At 40.9% G+C, this 19,666-nt stretch overlaps 2 protein-coding genes and 1 long non-coding RNA gene across 7 annotated transcripts in view; 1 reads left to right on the forward strand and 2 right to left on the reverse strand.

The window, feature by feature from the left end:
* kcnt2b (potassium sodium-activated channel subfamily T member 2b) overlaps window positions 1-5,059 on the reverse strand; it is a 43,631-nt gene extending 38,572 nt beyond the window's left edge. For all 3 annotated transcript variants that reach the window (XM_089018737.1, XM_089018738.1, XM_089018736.1), the window contains exon 1: window positions 4,681-5,059. In XM_089018737.1, coding sequence (XP_088874863.1) covers window positions 4,681-4,769 — 89 coding nt within the window. In that variant the 5' untranslated portion in view covers window positions 4,770-5,059. The remainder of the gene's footprint in view (window positions 1-4,680) is intronic.
* On the forward strand, window positions 1,186-13,699 carry LOC148885483 (uncharacterized). The gene is made up of 3 exons (XR_016118058.1): window positions 1,186-1,549; window positions 2,352-2,491; window positions 13,561-13,699. It is a non-coding gene; the product is annotated as an uncharacterized LOC148885483 (long non-coding RNA).
* On the reverse strand, window positions 6,627-19,469 carry qtrt1 (queuine tRNA-ribosyltransferase 1). Of its 3 annotated transcripts, none has more exons than XM_089018742.1 (9): window positions 19,187-19,469; window positions 18,162-18,230; window positions 17,934-18,072; window positions 16,072-16,266; window positions 14,959-15,097; window positions 13,732-13,807; window positions 13,552-13,661; window positions 13,378-13,462; window positions 6,627-9,957 (listed from the first exon to the last, which is right to left on the reverse strand). In XM_089018742.1, exons 1-9 carry the CDS (start codon window positions 19,466-19,468, stop codon window positions 9,805-9,807), a joined length of 1,248 nt encoding a protein of 415 aa, XP_088874868.1. In that variant the 5' UTR covers window position 19,469; the 3' UTR covers window positions 6,627-9,804. The 3 variants fall into 3 exon arrangements, 2 of the variants coding, with proteins under 2 accessions (XP_088874868.1, XP_088874869.1); XR_016118057.1 differs by having other exon boundaries at window positions 9,939-9,957; window positions 13,378-13,481; XM_089018743.1 differs by lacking the exon at window positions 13,378-13,462 and having other exon boundaries at window positions 9,816-9,957.
* Window positions 19,470-19,666: the final 197 nt, after the last annotated feature.

Genomic DNA, 19,666 nt, shown 5'->3' on the forward strand with positions numbered 1-19,666 from the left:
TCCGGAGACGTCGGTTGTCTTTTACAGGCTAGTGCCCACCAGTAATGCAGCATGGCAGCCAAGCGTTGTGTGATCTGCCAGTAATTAAACCCTGTGTCACTATCAATCCCCGTTTTCTAATCTCGCCGTTTTATTGTGGCTAATTATCCCCTTACATGGAGATCAGCATTTTACCATCTTTATTTTTTTTTCTCCCCCAGCCACATGACGTTGGATCCTTCAGTGCGGATAAAGCACTGGCCATGGTGTCTGGCAATGTTTTTTTTCATTTCCATGTTCTCCTTTTTCCATGTTAGCGCTTTATTCCAGCTTCAGCTGTCGTTAATGCGTAATATAAACCAATATGTATGTGTTGCATTGCATTTTGGACAGCCACCCTCATTTCAAGTTCATATAACTCCAGACCCATAAAATTTAGGAATCAACTCTTTTTTTCTGATGAAAGAAGAGTCTAAGGTTTCTAACGCTGTGCTGAATGTAGTCCTAAAACTCAATAATCTGTGGGTCGCGGAATTCAAATGACAATGACAAAAACCCTGGCATTGGAATGCACACATTTTTGCACATGTCTCGTAGGGAATGAGTTAAATGCCATCAGATCCATTTTTACGTTCAAAGTCCAACACTCTGGTGTTACGTTGTGCTTTTTTTTTTAATTTGCAGATGACAAATCTTTAAAAGCCTTGATGGAGCTCTGCATTCAGGTACGTTGTCTTGTTGTCATTGAATTTTATGTCCCAAATGCTCGACACCCTTTTGAAATTATCACGGAAATGTGACCTTTTTTGGTAAAAAAAACAAAAAAAAAAAACACAGCACCAACAAGACACGTCCATCATATTTGCAGTGTCATTCACATTGCTAGAAAATAATACAGTGGAATCAATAATACAAAGCTGAGTTTGAACTTTGCTTTGCAAATCCATCTGTGATCATCAATGAGCAAACACGGGCTGTCATCTTTTAAGAGGTTGTCCCTATTCCCTTGCTTTTGTTTTGTTTGCAGGGTATTGCGGCAAAATCCGAAACCAACACACAAAGCAATCTCATACCCACCTTTTTGTTTACATTCCCCGGAGAAATGTTTCAAAAGTTGCGGTTGCACTAACTGCCCAGCAACCCCCCCCCCCCCCCCCTTGTGCGTTTGTGTAATCAGTTGACAAGGCCATTTTCACGTTTCGGCACTCCACAAGAAAGTTCAGTCATCCGCCACCAGTTTGCAAACAAATTACAAGCCTCTTGAAGACTACCAACAGGAGCTAAGTGAGCTTGAGAAAAGCTTCTTTAAAGATGTCGCCTATGGCACAAAAGTGATTGACTGGTGCTGACCTCAACTGAAATGATGTGTTTGGCGTTGTGCCACTACGATATCCTTAGAAGAAGAAATTATCCAGTGGATCTGATGAGTGAGGAGGGGCAATACAGTATATCAAGTGGCTGTCTTTAAATAGTTGTACAGAGAAGATTGCAAGGATGCGTTGAGGCTTCTAATGGGAAGACGAGGAATCAAATCTCGATCATCAGGATTCAGAAAGACTTTATCTCACAGGTATGTACACAAAATATTCAGCTGGGCTGTGTTTGAGTCAAAACATATTGACTAATCATCTATAAAATTATAGTGCGGCACCCATTTTGTTCTGAAAAAAAAGCTCATCTTTGCTATTAATCAGAGCAACAAAAGCCAATTAACTCATTTAGCGCCAGACATGCAAAAATATGCCCACTCCAGTGCCAGGGTTTTTGTCATTGTCACTTGAATTCCAGGACCCACAGAATATTGAGTTTTAGGACTTCATAAACATTCAATTCAGCGTAAGAAATCTTAGACTCTCTTCTTTCATCAGAAAAAAAGAGTTAATTCATAAATTATATGGGTTTGGAGTTATATGAGCTTGAAATGAGGGTGACTGTCCAAAACACAATGCAATACATAGATATTGGTTTATATATTGCTTTGACAACAGCTGAAGCTGGAACAAAGCGCTAACGTGGAAAAGTAGGGAAATACTGCCCCCTTGTAGAAAAGAAAAACATTACCAGAGGCCATGGCCAGCGCTTTATCGGCACCCAAGCATGAAAAAAAATCAAAACACGAACCCGCTCTACGTAATATTTTCGATTCCTGAAGAAATTCGTGAATGGCAGTGAATGAGTTAAATCTCTCAAGTTTGTCCATTTCCAACCACATCGAGTTTTGAATCGGTCTACATCTTGTCATATAAACGAAGGCCAGCATTTTATTTCCTTTTGAAGCAAGATACCTTGCGTAACATCTTTTTGACTGACACATCACAGTTATTCGAGGAAGGTTAAAATCATCACTCAAGCCATTTCTCCTCTTCCCGCAGTCGTAGTGTCTGCTTTTGCAAACCGGAAGTACGGATGACGTCATGGTGAAATGTCCTCTAAACCTGCACGCTGGTCGATGCAATGACTTAAATGAATAAACACCTCTCCTCAAATTGACCCCACCGGTTTGTGCCATGAGGTAAGTTATAATGCTTTTGACTACAGCCACACAATCTGATACATAACAAATTTTGTTAACATTTCCACCATGTTGTAAGAGCAAGTTGGCAACAGATGTCCGCATACAAAGTGTCAAAAACACATAAAAACCTCACACAGCAATCCTGCAATGGGTGCAAAATAAGTAGGATGTATGTTTGGTTGGCTGGAAGGTCAGTAAACGGGAGGTATATTAGTCGGTAGGTATATTGGTGAATATGTAGATGCAATTGGTAGGTAAATATGTCAGTTGGCAGATGAGGTCGGTTGGTCGGTTGATTGGTAAGTATGCTGATGAGTTCAGTCTGTAAATATCTAGATTGGTAGATGAAATAGATTCAGTAATGCTTCTATTACGAACGTATCTTCACATGAAATTGTCTCTATTTTCTAATTTTTCAAGTTAATAAATTTCTTTTAAAACCGGTTAACTTCATAAGTAGTATGTTGATGAAGTAGGTAGATAGGTCGGTTGATTGGTAGGTATGCTGATAACGTCAATAGGTAGATATTTATGTCGGTAGATAAAATTCATTTGTAGGTAAATTGAATCTATTTAATAGAATCAAACTCATTTTTTGCCAAGGGCCACTTTGTAGTTACATTTTCCTCTCGAGGGCTGTTATGAATTTGGGGAAACCATTAGAATATTTCATCTCTTTCACATATTACATACAGAACGCACAACAAATGAATGAATAACTAATTTTCAAAATAAAAGTCAAGAATTATGCCTGTTATTGGGTTTTATATGGGACAATTTGAAACTTTGATTCAAACTTTAACAAGCATCATGGCACTTGACATGCTTGATTTGCTATTGCGGGCCGAATAAAATGGTGTGGCGGGCCAGATTTGGCCCCCGGGCCTTGACTTTGACACCTGTGCTCTATTATGAACGTATCTTCCCATGAAACTTTTCAAGTTAAGACTTTTCTTCCAGAACCAGTTCATTTCATCAGTAGAGATACCACTGTATGTTGATGAAGTCGGTAGGTAGATTGATAGAAAAGGTAGGTAGGTACAGTACATAGGTAGTTGGATAGATTAGATAGATTTGTAGACATACGTACATGAATTGATTGGCAGTTGCGTAGGTAGATATACACAAAAGTAGACAGATTGATAAATTGTACAGGATATTTGTACTGTACATAGTTTGGGAGGTATGGAGATGGCTGGATTGGTAGGTAGATTGGTACTGTCAGTGTATTAGGTACAGTATTTTGTACTGTAGGAAGGGAGCCATGTGGACAGGCAGATAGATTGTCTCCTTACAATAAATTCCTTATGCCTGCTACGGTTGACTTTGCTTTTCCAAAACAGTTGCTGGAAAACGTGATGTCATAAGCGTCCGGTTGTCTCTCACTGGTCGTGTTATCAGTGCGCGGTGACATTAACAGGTGGCAGTATAGCTGATGTTTATGCGTGGTTGTAACTCAAGCTGGTGCTAAAGGGTTCAAATGGGACATTACCTTTTGTCATTTATTTAGCAATCCTTTTGAAATATTTGTGTAGCCAGGTCAGGTGTCATTCCATGCCAACTTTGTAGTTCAAAACGGTCTCTCGAGCTCTCGCAAGCTCGCAAGGGATCTTCAGTCTGCATGTCGAATGCAGGTTGAGGTTTTTTTTTTCTTCCATGAGATGTCCTAATGAAATATCCATATTTAAGCGCTGCTTATCATATAGCACGTCAAATCCGCTGGCCTGCAAATGGAGTGTAAGCAAAGGTTAATTGCCAGTTACTGGGAGCAGCCACTTGAAATTGCCTGTCCAGGTGGCAGATGGTCCACTATGAATCTCAGCTATTATAGCAGCAGGAGACAGGAAGAAGGGTGAAGGTGCACGCAATGCATTCGTCTTCAATGCCAGATTCCAAACCTACTGGGTTTGAGAAATTGATTTTGGTGTGCAAAAAAAAGTAGTCCTCTTTTTATATTGCCTTTGGCGAGGTCACATGAGCCTCTCTCCTAACCACGCATCAACAAACGGACCTGTTGCAAAATCACCCCAGAGCAGGAGACACAAGCTGCAATCAAACCTCCCAAAAAACACAAAGTGTGTGTAGATGATGCTCCCACTTTTATAGCCCCCCCCCCCCCCTTTTTTTGCGCCAAAAAAGTGCACTGCGCCGTGCGTGCGTAAACAAGAGCAACCCCATCGGCTTACCTGTCATCGGTCTGCCAGTCCCCGAGCAACAAGTCTCGGAACCGATACCGCGGAGGCAAGGGGAGCACCTCCTTCTCCAGTTCGACCATTCTTCCTCCTCCTCAGAGCTACACCGGAGACGCTGCACGCGCGCAGATCACCGTAAAAAACCTCCGTACGGAGGAGGTGATCCACCACCCCAAAAACCCTCTTCCTCCTCGTCCTTATAATCGCAGCCCTATCGGCGCCATGGTGCTTTGCGACCCCCCCCCCCCCTAATTACAATTGGGATGGACTTGCCCCCGCGCAGAGGCAACAGGTTGTGGATGAGGATCCACTTTGGCAGCTGGAGAGCAACTGGTTGCTTGCGTCGCTCCTCCGCAGCATCCTTCCCCGCCTGAGCTCCACATGCATGGACGCGCTCGCTGCAAGTGTGTGACCAGCCACTGGGGATTAGTGATGGCACCACTTGGGTGCGTGTGCTTATGTGTAGTACGCGATCATCCAGGTCACAATATTAGGAACGCCTGCACACTCTACATAGTGGACCACAAAGTCTGGGTACAGAGTTGATAAATAAACAAATGAATAAATAAATAAATACAAGAAATAAATAAACATAAATAAAGAAGTAGATGAACAAATACAGAAATAAATGAACAGATACATAAATAAATACATTAACTCATTCACTGCCATTCACAGATTTCTTTATCTGTGTGTTGTTGGATAAATGTAATCTGCCTGTAGCCTTCAGAATCAGCAATGCTGGTCAGTAAAGAGCATATGTATTAACTAAACTATTTTAGCAATCAAAATATAGGGCAATTTTCCATCATGATGACCAATTGGGATGGTCGCAATCATGTTGCAGTGATTTGAAACATTAACTCATTCACTACCATTCACAAATTTATTCGGGAATTGAAAATATGACATATAGCGCCATACCCGAATTAGCACTGGCCAGACCTTTGGCAATGTTTTTTCCCTTCCACAAGGTAACAGCATTTCCTGTTTTTCCATGTTAGCTTCAGTTGTTGTTTATGCACTATATAAACCACTATGTATGTATTGCATTGTATTTTGGACAGCCACCCTCATTTCAAACTCATATAACACCGGACCGTTATAATTTAGAAATTAACTGTTGGGTTATTTTTTATCGTTCGCCCTTGGTTCATTGCTTTGACGGGTGTTGATGGTGATCGATGGTTAAATCATCAGGGAGCCAGGACTTGAACAGAAAGTTAATTTAATTTGGAGAGCACGGGCATTGTAGTGTCGCGGAGGAGGGAGCGCATGGCGAGAGAGAGAGAGAGGAACGGGCTGCAGGAGTATTTATGCCGTGCATAGCAATGACGCGACAGGATGTGACGTACTAAAAGTGCGACATCGTGTAAAGGAAGGCAGGATATGACATACGAGGAAGTTCAAAATGTAAACAAAGATTACAGAGCGATGTTTAGAGATGTTTGTATGGCGAATTACCCTAACATTAACTTTTTTTCCTGATGAAATTAACTCATTCACTGCCATACGACGTGCAAAAATATGTCTACTCCTGTGCCAGGGTTTTTGTCATTGTCACTCGAATTCCAGGAGCCACAGAATATTGAGTTTTAGGACTTAATAAACATTTAATGCAGTGTAAGAAACCTTACTCTCTTCTTTCATCATGAAAAAAATAATTTATTTTGAGCTTACTTGCTTGTGCAGTTATCTGCATTAAAAGTTTGGGTGGCTGTATAAAAGATAAAAGCAGCTCCCATTGTGGGAGGGAAAACATTGCCAGAGGTCGGACCGAAACTTGAAACGCACTCCCCCTCGCGAGAAAATAACAAAACCCAAATAAATTTGGGAATGGCGCTTCACGTCATGCTTTTCAATTCCCGAATAAATTCAGGAATGGCAGTGAATGAGTTAAGTACGCAAGCAATTGAAATCCAACAAAATCCGCCTTAATTAAGAAATTTGTGATTTACAATAAAAAGAAGACATCTTTTGTTATGTTTATTAAAACAATCATAATTTGGTGGACATAAAAAAAGAAATATGTGGGTGGGGCGCTGTTGTAAATATAAGATGTAGGCTTAAAGGACAACCGACGTCTCCGGAGAAGTTGTGTCCATAATTTGTAAAATGGCTTCAAATGACTTCTACTGAGCGTATTTTACAAAGATTCCACCGCATATAGCTATATTTTACATTTTTAAGACTCGCGCTGAATATTCAGGAAGTCTTGTTTTTGAGTTGGTGACGAGTCCATACGTGACGTCACTGAAGGAACGCCCCTGACCGAAAAAAAAAAAGACACATTGTAGCAGTCCTTCCATCACGTCAATGTATTTTGCTGTACTTGTTTGGTGTGAAAACCTCGTGTTGCACCAAAAAGCTGCCAGAAGAGGGCGACCAAGTTCCATGGAAGGAATTTATCAGCCTGTGGAATCGGGCTGACTAATTCCCTACACGGCTTTGTCGCCATTTTCTGCCTGCCTTGGGTGTGACATTTCTCACCCCTGATGCCTCAAAATGACACGGAATAAATTATTTAATCGATTGCAAACATGTATGCTTTCTTCTTCAGAACTATTTGAATCATATTCATAACTGGATGTGTAACAAGAAAGCATACTCTCCGAATCTGAAGCCATTGTTTTGATTCTCCAGCAATGCAAGACGTCTTGGCGTGATGTCACAAACTGGGGGCGGGACTTTCTGAAAATGCTCAATTCGCAGCTCAGTTTTTTGCAGATTTTGGACACTTTGTCATTTTTATTGGTGTTTTGCATTTGAATAAAAATATCATACTGCATGTTTTGGGTATTTTAGATGCTATAAAACGTTTTTCTGATGTCAGTTAGTAAACAAAAAAGTGACGTCGTTTTTCCTTTAAACAAAATAATCGCAACATTAGCACCAACTCACGGGAACAATTATCTTTACGTGAGGCAGATGTCATTGTATTGGAGCTTATTAAGTGTGTGCAGGTTTACCAAATATTGTGGTTAGGTGTTTTTAAAGCAAATTAAGTCGTTAACACCAATTCATCTTGATCCTCAATCAACACCTTTGCCTCATTAAGAAAATAAGAGCGTCCCGAATAACGCAATGAGCAGTCTCGCAAATCCCTTCAACTGTCTATCACAGCTGGCTTCCACTGAGTTGTCGATGCACTTGAAAGTTCTCCACTGGTTTTTAATTAGCATGTTTGCATCTCTAACCCCCTCCTCCTCCCAACTCACCCATATCCCCACCCCAATACATGACAAGGCGTCCAATTAACGTTCAAGCCTTCGGTGGATAAACACTTTTACATGGGGGGGCTGAAACATGATTCTGTACGGTAACTAAGCCTCACCACCAGCCACCTTCCTCTTTCGCACCATGCAAAAATGCCAAAATAAACAGCTATCATGCGTGCTGTAAATATAATCATGCGATTAATTAATCGCATATATGCAGAGGAGAGAATATGAGAATATTTGGGAAGTGGTTTAAAAAATTGTTTATTTAATCATTTTGTATTCGGGAATAGAGCGATGAACTGATTCACTTGCCGTGAGATTATTCAAAATTTGGTGCCGATATACCGGGCCACATTTGAATATTAGTATGAAAAACCGTTGGAGCATTTAGTCAACATCCTTGATATCCAATTTGGCCCAGGGATGAGGGGCAATCTTCTACCTTTCAAGCTGGACAGTCCATCTGGTTAATTCAATCCCCTTGAGAATGAAGTCACCATATTCACTAAATGCTCAAATGTATGAAGAGCCCTTTTAAACTCAGTCACTCATGATGTGCAAAAATATGTCCACTCCAGTGCCAGGGTTTTTGTCATTTTCACTCAAATTGCAGGACCCACAGTATATTGAATTTTAGGACTACATAAACATTCAATACAGCGTAATAAACCTTAAACTCTCTTCTTTCATCAGACAAAGAGTTAATTCCTAAATTATATGGGTCTGGAGTTATCTGAGCTTGAAATGGGGGCGACAGTACAATATACAATAAAATAGTACATGCATATTGATTGATATAGCGCTTTAACTACAGCTAAAGCTGTAACAAAGCGCTAACATGGTCAAAAGGCAAATGCTGCCCCCTAGTGGAAAGGAAAAACATTGCCAGAAATCTAACCAGCGCTTTATCGGCACCCCCAGCAAGAAAAAAAAAGAACAAATTCGGGAATGGCGCTCCACGTCACACTTTTCAATTCCCGAATAAATTCGGGAATGGCAGCAAATTACTTAATACGTCTGAGATGGACCTTAATTTCATTTTTTTTCTGAATTTGTGTCTTTTTTTGTGATTTACACATTGCATTCTCAGCTTTAGCTGTTGTTAAAGCGCAATATAAATCAATAAGTATGTATTTGCATTGTATTTTGGACAGCCACCCTCATTTCAATCTCATATAACTCCCTCGCTTAAAAGGACCGATGCAAATTGGTGTTGAGAAGACTAAGCGCACAGCTGTAGTTCAAAAATCACAATTAGACATCCATTAGTGAGTGCAGTTTGTCACCTTAGTGGTGTGACCAATCGCTAGTGAGCCTAAAGGTTACTTGTTTGCACATTCCCAGTCAGTGCTGAGATTTTGCCCTCTGCTGGCCGTAAAAATAAGCAAGCACTTGGCTCATCTTGTGATGTATAAGACACCAAGATGCCCGCACTCATCAATCACATTAGCGCTTGCAGTGACGAACGAACGACACGCCTGTTTTTCAACACACTCTTCGTTGCAAAGAGCATAACAGGCAAGACGAAAAAAAATCTCCTTTCAAGTGGGTGGGCCTCGACACGTAACCATGGCGACAGCACCCCCCGACCCCAAAAAAAAGACAAAATAATGCGCATTGTGTGAGACACAGTTAGTTTTTTTCCCTCCCCTTTCCAAACCTCATTTAAACCTCATCCGGTGGCATATTATCATAATGTCTACTTCGAGGACAATTTGCTCAGGCTGCAGGTTGTTTGCCGCGCCACATAATAAAACCTCCATCCTGTTGATTTAAACCCACCCAGACTTCCCAAACGCCCACGCAACAAGATAATGCAAATGGGAACAACAAATACAAAACAATCAAAAAAAGGTAGAAAATCTGTGATCTATCTTCTGCGTGTTAAAAAAAAATGCTAGTCCAAGGTGATGTTGACAGAGGCCAGAGCATCCACAGCCCAGCCGGGGTACTGCTCACTGGACGGGAACATACGGCGCATGAAAGCACATATAAAGTCCGGGAAACGGCCTTGCACGATACTTTGCCTCACGGAACTCATCAGGTTGAGCTGCAGGGAGGAGAAAAAAAATGCACAGAAAATATTAACATTCAACGTATTTCAGAAATGCTGTCATGACTGCCGCTGATTTGAATGTGACGCAGACCTCCCCCCTAGGCCGTCATGGAGAGGCATATTTAAAATTGTGGGTAGGCGATGTTCAAATCCTAACATTGATACAAGCGATAAACGATTCATTGAATTTAACTAGACAATGTAGGAGAATACGTCTGTGTAAGCTATCAGTCATACAGGAGTGGTCCATTGATGAAAAGGTTTCTTCAGCCGTCATCTGTACTTCTTTGAAGGTGTCAGACGTTTCGCTTCTCATCTAATAGGCTTCGTCAGCGAACAAATATTTTGCTGGTATTTAAATATATAGGGCCAGAGCTACCAGCAAAATTTTTCCATGTTAGCGCTTTGTTCCAGCTTCAGCTGTTGTCAAAGCCTTATATAGACCAATATGTATGTACTGTATTATATTTTGGACAACCGCCCTCATGTCAAGCTCATATAACTCCAGACCCATATAATTTAGGACTTAACTCTTTTTTTCCCCTGATGAAACGAGACTAAATTGTTTAATGATCAATTTACAGATTTATTTCTAAGTGAATAACTAATTGAAGTCGGGATAAGTTGTCTCTCATATGAATTCCTGTTTTATTTCCCTTTATTTTAATGTCAGCCTTATCTAACCCAATTAGACTAAAACATGAATAAAATATTTCATGTTGTTGATTGCAGTACAGATAAATAATTTACTGTGTTCGTTTAAAAATAAATAAATAAAAAAGAAGAGGACCTTGACAACAAAATTATATTGAATCACAACTGCAACATTGTGAAAAAATGTAATTACGATTGGACTATTCAGCTGCAATCACTTTTGTACCTGCGTCAAGTATCGATACATAGGCAGAAGCGGTGGAATAATAGCTCTTCAATACAGCTTCAAATTTTTCGTTTTGTTCTTGATTCAAAACAACTTTAACTCGTTCAATGCCAGACGATGTGCAAAAATGTGTCCACTCCAGTGCCAGGGTTTTAGTCATTTTCACTCAAATTGCAGGACCCACAGAATATTGAGTTTTAGGACTACATAAACATTCAATTCAGCGTTAGAAACCTTAGACCACAGGTGTCAAAGTCAAGGCCCGGGGGCCAAATCCGGCCCACCACATCATTTTGCAAAAGCAAATCAAACTTGTGAAATTCCATGATGCTTGCTAAAATCCTAACCAAAATTTCATATTTTTGGATGTAAACCACAATAACAGTCATTATTAACTTCAGATTTGAAAACTAGTTATTTATTCATTTGTTGTGCGCTCTATATGTAATATGTGGAGGGGATTAAACATTCTAATGGCTTCCCCAAATTCATAACGGCCCTCGAGAGGAAACCATAACCACAAAGTGGCCCGCGGCAAAAAATGACTTTGACAACCCTGCCTTAGACTCTTCTTTCATCAGAAAATAAGAGTTAATTTCTAAGTTACATAGGTCTGGAGTTGTCTGAGCTTGAAAAGGGGGCGATTGTACAAAATACAACACGCACATATCGATTTATATAGCGCTTTAACTACAGCTAAAGCTGTAACACAGCGCTAACATGGTCAAAAGGCAGATACCCCCCGTGGAAGGGAAAAACATTGTCAGAGGTCTGACCAGTGCTTTATCTGCAACACAAAAGAAAACCGTAACAAATTCGGGAATAGCGCTCCACGTCATGTTTTTCTATTCCCGAATAAATTTGGGAATGGCAGAGAATGAGTGAAGATACACTTGATACAATTCAACCCCCACGCCAAGGCCAAACCGGTGAGTTAGGAGCGTCAGTGCAACTTGCTAACAGTGCTAAAAAGGCCCATCCTTCAAATCATCCAAGGGAGTGGGACTGGTGGACGAACCGGCTTGTCACCCCAGCTAGCGCGTCTTACATAGGATCTTTTGAATAGCGATGTGTTGTATAAGTAGACAGCTTGTGTGTGTGCGTGTCTGTCTGTGTGTGTGTGTGTGTGTGTGTGTGTGTGTGTGTGTGTGTGTGTGTGTGTGTGTGTGTGTGCGTGCGTGCGTGCGTGCGTGCGTGCGTGCGTGCGTGTGTGTGTGTGTGTGTGTGTGTGTGCGCGTGTGATGCACGAGTATGATGCCGTGGGACACGTGTCACAAGGGGACACTCCTCACAGGGGTGTGATAGTAGCTTTGCACAATTTGAAGGCTGAGTCATATATCGCACTGTCTGTCGCAGGGACTTGACTTGAAACATCTTATTGAGCTCAGAATTAATGATGGGACAATTTGATTGTCGTTGGTCTTTATTTTATGATCATTCCAACACTTTTTTTGCTTTTGTTTTTAACTCATTCACTGCCATTCTTGAATTTATTCGAGAATTGAAAAGTGTGACATGGAGCGCCATTCCCGAATTTGTGCGGGTTTTTGTTTTTCTTGCAGGGAGTGCCGATAAAGCGCTGGTCAGGTATTTGGCAATGTTTTGCCCTTCCACGAGGGGACAGCATTTGCCTTTTATGCATGTTAGCGCTTTGTTACAGCTTCAGCTGTTGTTAAAGCACGACATAAATCGATATGTATTGTATTGTATTTTGTACAGCCGCCCCCATTTCAAGCTCAGATAACTCCAGACCCATATAACTTAGGAATTAACTCTTTTTATTCTGATGAAAGAAGTCTAAGAGTCCAAGTCTTACGCTGCATTAAATGTTTATGTAGTCCGAAAACTCAATATTCGGTAGGTCCTGCAATTTGAGTGAAAATGACAAAAAACCTGGCCCTGGAGTTGACACTTTTTTGCACATTGTCTGGCAGTGAATGAGTTAATTGAAAAAAATAGCGCTGTGGTGTAAACATATTTAAATACAATACAATAATATTGAATTATATTGGACTGTAACAACATCCGGAGCTGCAACAAAGTGCTTAACATGTACAGGAAATAACAAATAATACAGGAAATACAGAATGAATATAACGTATAGCTGATTCATTGTTGCATCATCGACTAGAATAAGCGTAGATGCTAACATTCGTGACACATGATACAACAGAAGAAAATGTGAAGAAATAAAAGGGGTTCGTGAAGTGTAAGTAAGCCGAAAGTCACACACGCCGTCCGCCGTACACGTGTGTGTTATCTTTAAGGGGCGTAGCCTAGTCAGTGACATCAGGAGCTGTTGTCAGGTATTTAGTTTCGTGTTAGGGGCTGCATGTGTTTTCATTTTGTCCTCATTACCTCCTACGCTTGCCAAATCGAGGCAAAATGACAGACTTGCCGACGTCTGGCAACAAGTATTTTAGGACTTTGGGGGGTGTCTTTTTGGCAAAAACGTACAACTTTATGCAGCGTCATTTCCTTTTGTGTTGTCTGGTTGTAAATGTGTGGCAAAGATACATGGTTGCTATAGTAACCTGGTAGGCGATGTTGTGGATGGTGATGTGATGCATGGCTGCAGTGTCGCTTTTAAACAGAGCGTGCAGGTACGCCCGGCTATGTCTGAAACACAACAAGCATACTTTTGCATATAAGCGTAAATACACATTACAACTAGTTCCACACTTTAGCAACATTAATGTCAGGCTAACCTTTTGCAGGTGGGACACTGGCAGTCGGGGTCTATGGGCTTGAAGTCCTTGGCATACTGCTTGTGTTTGACCTGCAGTGATCCCCAAGGCACCAGCGCCGAGCCGAACCTCTGAGGACCAACAGGCGTGACTGAATTCTGTTTCTTTAAACGTCGGGTCACAATCGAGGAGGGAACTCACCGCCGTCCGGGTGGGAAAGACGCAGTCAAACATGTCACAACCCAGAGCGACACACACCACCAAATCAACGGCGTACCTGAGCCGACAGATTGCAGGTCAGTTAAACCGGCAATGTAGTCTGCAAGGTCCAGAGTGAAGTATGTAAAATATTTTTTCTTTGTTTTTAACTCATTCACTGCCAAATGTGCAAAAATGTGTCTACTCCAGTGCCAGGGTTTTTGTCATTGTCACTTGAATTCCAGGACCCACAGAATATTGAGTTTGCTTGCAACTCTTACAAGTTGTGGGGCAATATGATGAATAATTGTTAGCTAACTATCTAGATAGCTGTTACCTAACACTATCACAATCTAGCTAGCTATCTATGTTCTATCTATTAGCTATCTATGTGACTAGCTATCTAGCTATTAACCATATGACTGTGTAGCTCTCTATCTAGCTTTCTATTAGCTATGTATTAGCTATGTATTAGCTAGCGAGCTTTCTATCTATTGGAGTTACTTCCGTATTGAGTGAACGTTGCCGCGTGTGGCTGCCGCTGCTCACCCACAGAAAAACGTATCCTGTGACTGTAAAGTGTCCTTGAGAGTTTTGAAAGGCGCTTATAAATGAAATGTATTATTGTTAGTATTATTATCATTTGCTAGCTATTTGCGATCTATTTGCTATTTACTAGCTGGCTAGCTAGCTATATGGCTGGCTCGCTAGCTATATAGCTGGCTAGCTAGCTACCTGAAAGGCGCTTATAAATTAAACGTATTATTATTTAGGACTACATGAACATTCAATACAGCGTTAGAAACTTTAGATTCACTTCTTTCATCAGAAAAAAAGAGTTAATTCCTAAATTATATGGGTCTCGAGTTATATGAGCTTGAAATGAGGGTGGCTGTCCAAAATACAATGCAATACATACATATTGGTTTACATAGCGCTTTAACAGCTGAAGCTGGAACAAAGCGCTAAAATGGAAACACTGCCCCCTTGTGGAAAATAAGAAGCCATGGCCAGCGCTTTATCGGCACCCACCCCAAGAAAAACCAAACCCGATCAAATTCGGGAATGGCGCTCTACGTGATATTTTCAATTCCCGAATAAATTTGTGAATGGCAGTGAATGAGTTAACTATAAACATGGGTAGTTTGCGTTACAAAAATTCAACGAAAGTGTGCTTGAAATAGTTTAACCCCTAAGCACGCTTGACGTTTAAGGCCTCCCTGTGCATACCCCACACCCATGAGGTAGCGAGGTTTTTCTCGAGGCAGGTGGTCAGTACTGAGCGTCACCATCCGCCAGAAGTCATCTTTTTCTTCCCCTCCGCTTAGGCCCCCGATGGCAAAGCCGGGAACATCGCGTTTGGTCATTTCTGTAAGACACAAAGTGAACACATCCGACAGAAAATGTGAAGACGACACGAGATGATGGGAAATTGCTTGCATCTCACAGTTTTACACCACATACTGTGAAATCATGATGCATTTTGTCCCACTTGGATACATTAGATCAAGGATGTCAAACTCATTTTTTGCCGCGAGCCACATTGTTTTGAAAGGTGCTTATAAATGAAATGTATTATTATTATTGTTGTTTTCCTCTCGGGTGCTGTTATGAATGTGGAAAAGCCATTTGAATGTTTCATTCCCTCCACATATTACATATAGAGTGCACAACAAATTAGTGAATAACTAGTTATCACATTTAAAGTAACAAATAATGACTGTTATTGTGGTTTACATAGGACAATTTTGACATTTTCAGTAGGTAGATATTTATGTTGGTAGATAAAATTGATTCATAGATAAATTGAATCAAACTCATTTTTTGCCAAGGGCCACTTTGTAGTTAGTTTCCTCTCAAGGGCTGTTGTGAATTTGGGGAAACCATTAGAATATTTCGTCTCTTACAGAGCGCAAAACAAATGAACGAATAACTAGTTTTCAAATCCAAAATCAAGAATTATGCCTGTTATTGTGTTTTATATGGGACATTTTGGCATTTTGGTTCAGACTTTAGCAAGCATCATGGCACTTGAATAAAATGATGTGGCGGGCCAGATCTGGCCCCCAGGCCTTGACTTTGACACCTGTGCATGATATGAATCCATCCAGCTGCAAATTGGTTGCAGCTAAAGAGACAGGTCACTTAAAATTCACGGTTATACTGATGAAAAATTTAAACTGAATGTACAAATTTTTGGCTGGGTTGCGATTGGAATTGAAAAGTATAACATTGTGAGGCTGACATACTAACCACTAGGCCACCGAATTGCACGTTCTCCCACTTCTCAACGTATGTGCACTCATAAATGACAAGAGAAACAAGAGAAAAAGCACCACATACCATCCAGACAGGTTTTGCGAAGCTTAGCGTTCAGCCCGCCCTGAATAATAGCGAAAAGATTCTGCTTGTGCGGGTTCCTGTTGGCAGCGATGCAACGATCCAGCCAGCGAATGGATCTATGCATAGCTTCCTCCACGCGGGGTCCCGTCACTGTGCTGCTCACCACGTCATCCAGTTGCATCATGATGTCAGAACCTGCAAGGGTCACAAACATCAGTGAGGCTGTTCAAAAATCTGAAAACACCAACCGTGCTTTCCAAACTTTACTGAGATTTGTTTGACATTTGAAAAATGTCATACTATGTCACAAAAATAAAATCATAATTACACCATGTGCCATTTCAGGGAAAGACATGTAATTATTCTGTGTAATTGGCATAGGTAGATACCAAACAAACATTAATTTGAGTTCCGGTCAATAGATCGTCATTTTAAGAGCTACCAGTGAAATGTAGACAATTTTTTAAATTGTCATTAAAATTGATTCATATTTGTTTTAATTCATATAACATTTGGCTTAATTCATGTGTTTAAAAACACTGAAATGTTTCATCGCCCTCCTCCTTTCCTCATGCAATGGATCCTTCCATCTCCTCGACCAATCCGCCTTGACTCAGAAAGAGCAGCGTAGTAAGGAAAATTAAATTATAGCAGTGGAGCGGAAGGTGAGAGGAAAAACAAACAAGCTCTTGCCAGGAGTAGTAGCATTGCTGTCAAATATCTGTCGGAGTGGATGCAGTACAGACCAGTATGTGAGCATTAAAGGACAACCGACGCCACAGGACAAGTTGTGTCCATAATTTGTAAAATCACTTCAAATGACTTTGACTGAGCGTATTTGATAAAAATTCCACGGCATATAGCTATAGTTAACGTTTTAAGACTCGCGCTGAATATTCAGGAAGTCTTGTTTTCGAGTTAATGACGATGCCTGACGTGACGTCCCATCAGGAACGCCCCTGACCGAGAAAGTGACACACAATGCATTTTGGGTACTTTGTTTGGTCTGAAAACTTCATGTTTATCTGTGTTGATGGCGAAATTAGAAGGAAAAAAACATAAATAATGCGATGGTGAATCGTTGTGTGTTGCACCAAGTCTACTATTTGATACTAGTTGACACAAATTCCCAGCAGACAAATCAGCCCATTTCCAACGGAGCTTGGGCGCCATCTTGTGCATTTTCTGAGACACGCTATATTGGAGTCCAGACGCCTCAAAATGAGACGGAAGGACTTCTTTAATCGATTGCAAACATTTATGCTTTCCTCTTCAGAACTATTTGAATCATATTCATAACTGGATGAGTAACAAGAAAGCATCTTCTCCGAATCTGAAGCCATTGTTTTGATTCTAGAGCAAGACAAGACGTCCTGGCGTGACGTCACGAACAAGGGGGCGGGCCCTTTTGAAACTCGGCATCTCTGAGATCATTTTGAAGTAGTTTTGGGACACTTTAACTCATTTTTATTGGTGTTTTGCATTTGACTAAAATATCAGCCTGCGTGCTTTGGGTATTTTACATGCTATAAAACATTTTTCTGATGTCAGTTAGGAAACAAAAAAAAAATGGTGTCGGTTGTCCTTTAAAGCAGTCGTCATAGTAAAATATAATATTTGTTAATTTAAGTTCTTTAAGAACCTGAATTAACAATTGGATGAATAGGAATGGATGAATAAGAATCTTATTCATCCCAGTAAAAATGCTGTCATTTGTTATATAATATGCTGAAAGGTGATTTTCTTGACAATTTAGGAAGATTGACACTTTGAGATGATAGTGAAAAACATTTAAAAATTGCATTAATGCCGTGGACGACTCCACAATTGGCTTTGAATATTTCTTGCTGGCATTTACAGACCGAGACTGTTCTGTATGGCGATAGACTTTTCCGGACTTAGGAGGATGGTTTCACCATCATACGGTGACTTAAATGTGACCCCTTCCTCCGTTACTTCAGAGAGTTCAACGAGAGACACCATCTGGAAGCCTCCGCTGTCCTTCAAAGAAAATACAATTGGATTTTAAAATGTTACTGGTAGTATTACGACTGCAAGTGTGAACTTGGAAAATCACATTCAAACATTACCGTCAAAAGATTCTTTTTCCAGTTCATGAATCCATGCAAACCGTTGGCCTTTTCGATCAAATTGGGTCCCTGTGAAAACAGAACAAAAAAGGAAAAGGCATATTTAGTTGAAGCTAATATCACTTTTTTTCCAAGCGCCATGCTTTTTCGTTATTGTCTTTTGTTTTGTCACATTGTGTTTGTTGTTTAGTCGTGTGAACCTGTTGTTGACTCTTCACAGCATTTTTTTTTGCCTCGATATTTGTCTAAGTATGAAGTTGAAGATCAGGAGAAGTATTTGGAACTGAGAGTGAAATGGGGCATTTTTCAACAATGGATGCTACAGCTTCATGTTGACTTTGAAACTTGCCTTGTAGCCGATCGGCAAAGGCACATTTTGACCATGACGTCTCTGATCCACTGGTTGATTCTCTCCACTTTCATCTCAAACTGCTTTCAACAACAACGCGTATGAGGTAAAAGTGGTTCGTATTGCAGCAGTGTCCATGTTTTGTTATGTGTTGTGTTTATTACTTTACTTTATGTTAACTGTTTTGTTCAGCTCTTGATACAGGACACATTTGTTGCAAAAGTGCTATATAAATCGGTATGAATTATTATCTTGTGGCAGGGACACTTCTCTTCGATTGGTCCGCACCTCTAAATAATATGCTACGACTTCACGCCATCCTTGGTTTTGCACTCCCCAATTCGCTCCTGCGTGTTTGAATGCTGCCACAATTGCGGTATAATATATTAAATTATTGTGCCAGTAATTTTCACTACAGCTGCGATCTTAAGGATTTTGTGTACAAACAATAAAAAGTATATTCATCTGTCTATCTATGCTGCTGCTGAGTGACGGGAAGAGCTGTTAAATGCGCTTTCACTATATGACAGACAGTACAATTAGCTTGTGCATTTACTTTTTGTTTACAAGTATGCATTGAGAGTGTATCTAACGTAAAACACGTGCCCTGGCTCAATGATTGTAGAGAAAGACTTTTCAAATGGACGTCTTTGCATGCTGGGTGGCGATTCCGTACCGGCCTCATCCCAAGGTGGTACGTGTTCCCCAGACAAATCTGACATCCAAGAGCATCCAATTGATCCGTGGTTATTCCCTTCATGGTCCCCTGAGTGCCGACCGGCATGAAAACAGGCGTGCTAACGACACAGTGCGGCAACTTTAAGTCGCACGCTCTCGCTTTTGTCACCGAACACTCCGCCACGATGTGTAAAGTGAGAGGAGACGCGATGCCGAGGGCTTTTTTCAAAGACATATCCGTGCTTGGTGGAGTTTGCACACAAGCACAGGTGGCGGCCATGTTGGTGCGATCCACGTGACAACGATAACAAGGGTGGAGTTGAAGTGGCGTACTGGTCGACCAATTGGAAACGAGAAGAACCCGTGGAACGCCCTGGAGGTTTGAGATAGCCATTTAAATATCTTATAGGGAACTGGCAGCAAAATAAGCCAATCGAGATCCCACGTTGGCGGGTGATAGCGGGGTGGGGCTTAACGT

Source organism: Hippocampus bargibanti, linkage group LG17 (genome assembly GCF_051943395.1).
Source record: "Hippocampus bargibanti isolate YZ-2025 linkage group LG17, ASM5194339v1, whole genome shotgun sequence".
NCBI classification, from domain to species: domain Eukaryota; kingdom Metazoa; phylum Chordata; class Actinopteri; order Syngnathiformes; family Syngnathidae; genus Hippocampus; species Hippocampus bargibanti.

What these genes read in the sequence shown, in the direction of transcription:
- qtrt1 (XM_089018742.1), bottom strand. Translation starts at nt 19,468, where the DNA reads ATGGCCGCCACCTGTGCTTGTGTGCAAACTCCACCAAGCACGGATATG. An exon ending in CGCTACCTCATGGGTGTGGG is followed by an intron (nt 13,808 to 14,958) that starts GTATGCACAGGG and finishes CTGTCGGCTCAG; the next exon opens with GTACGCCGTTGATTTGGTGG. An exon ending in TCTTTCCCACCCGGACGGCG is followed by an intron (nt 13,662 to 13,731) that starts GTGAGTTCCCTC and finishes GTTGGTCCTCAG; the next exon opens with AGGTTCGGCTCGGCGCTGGT.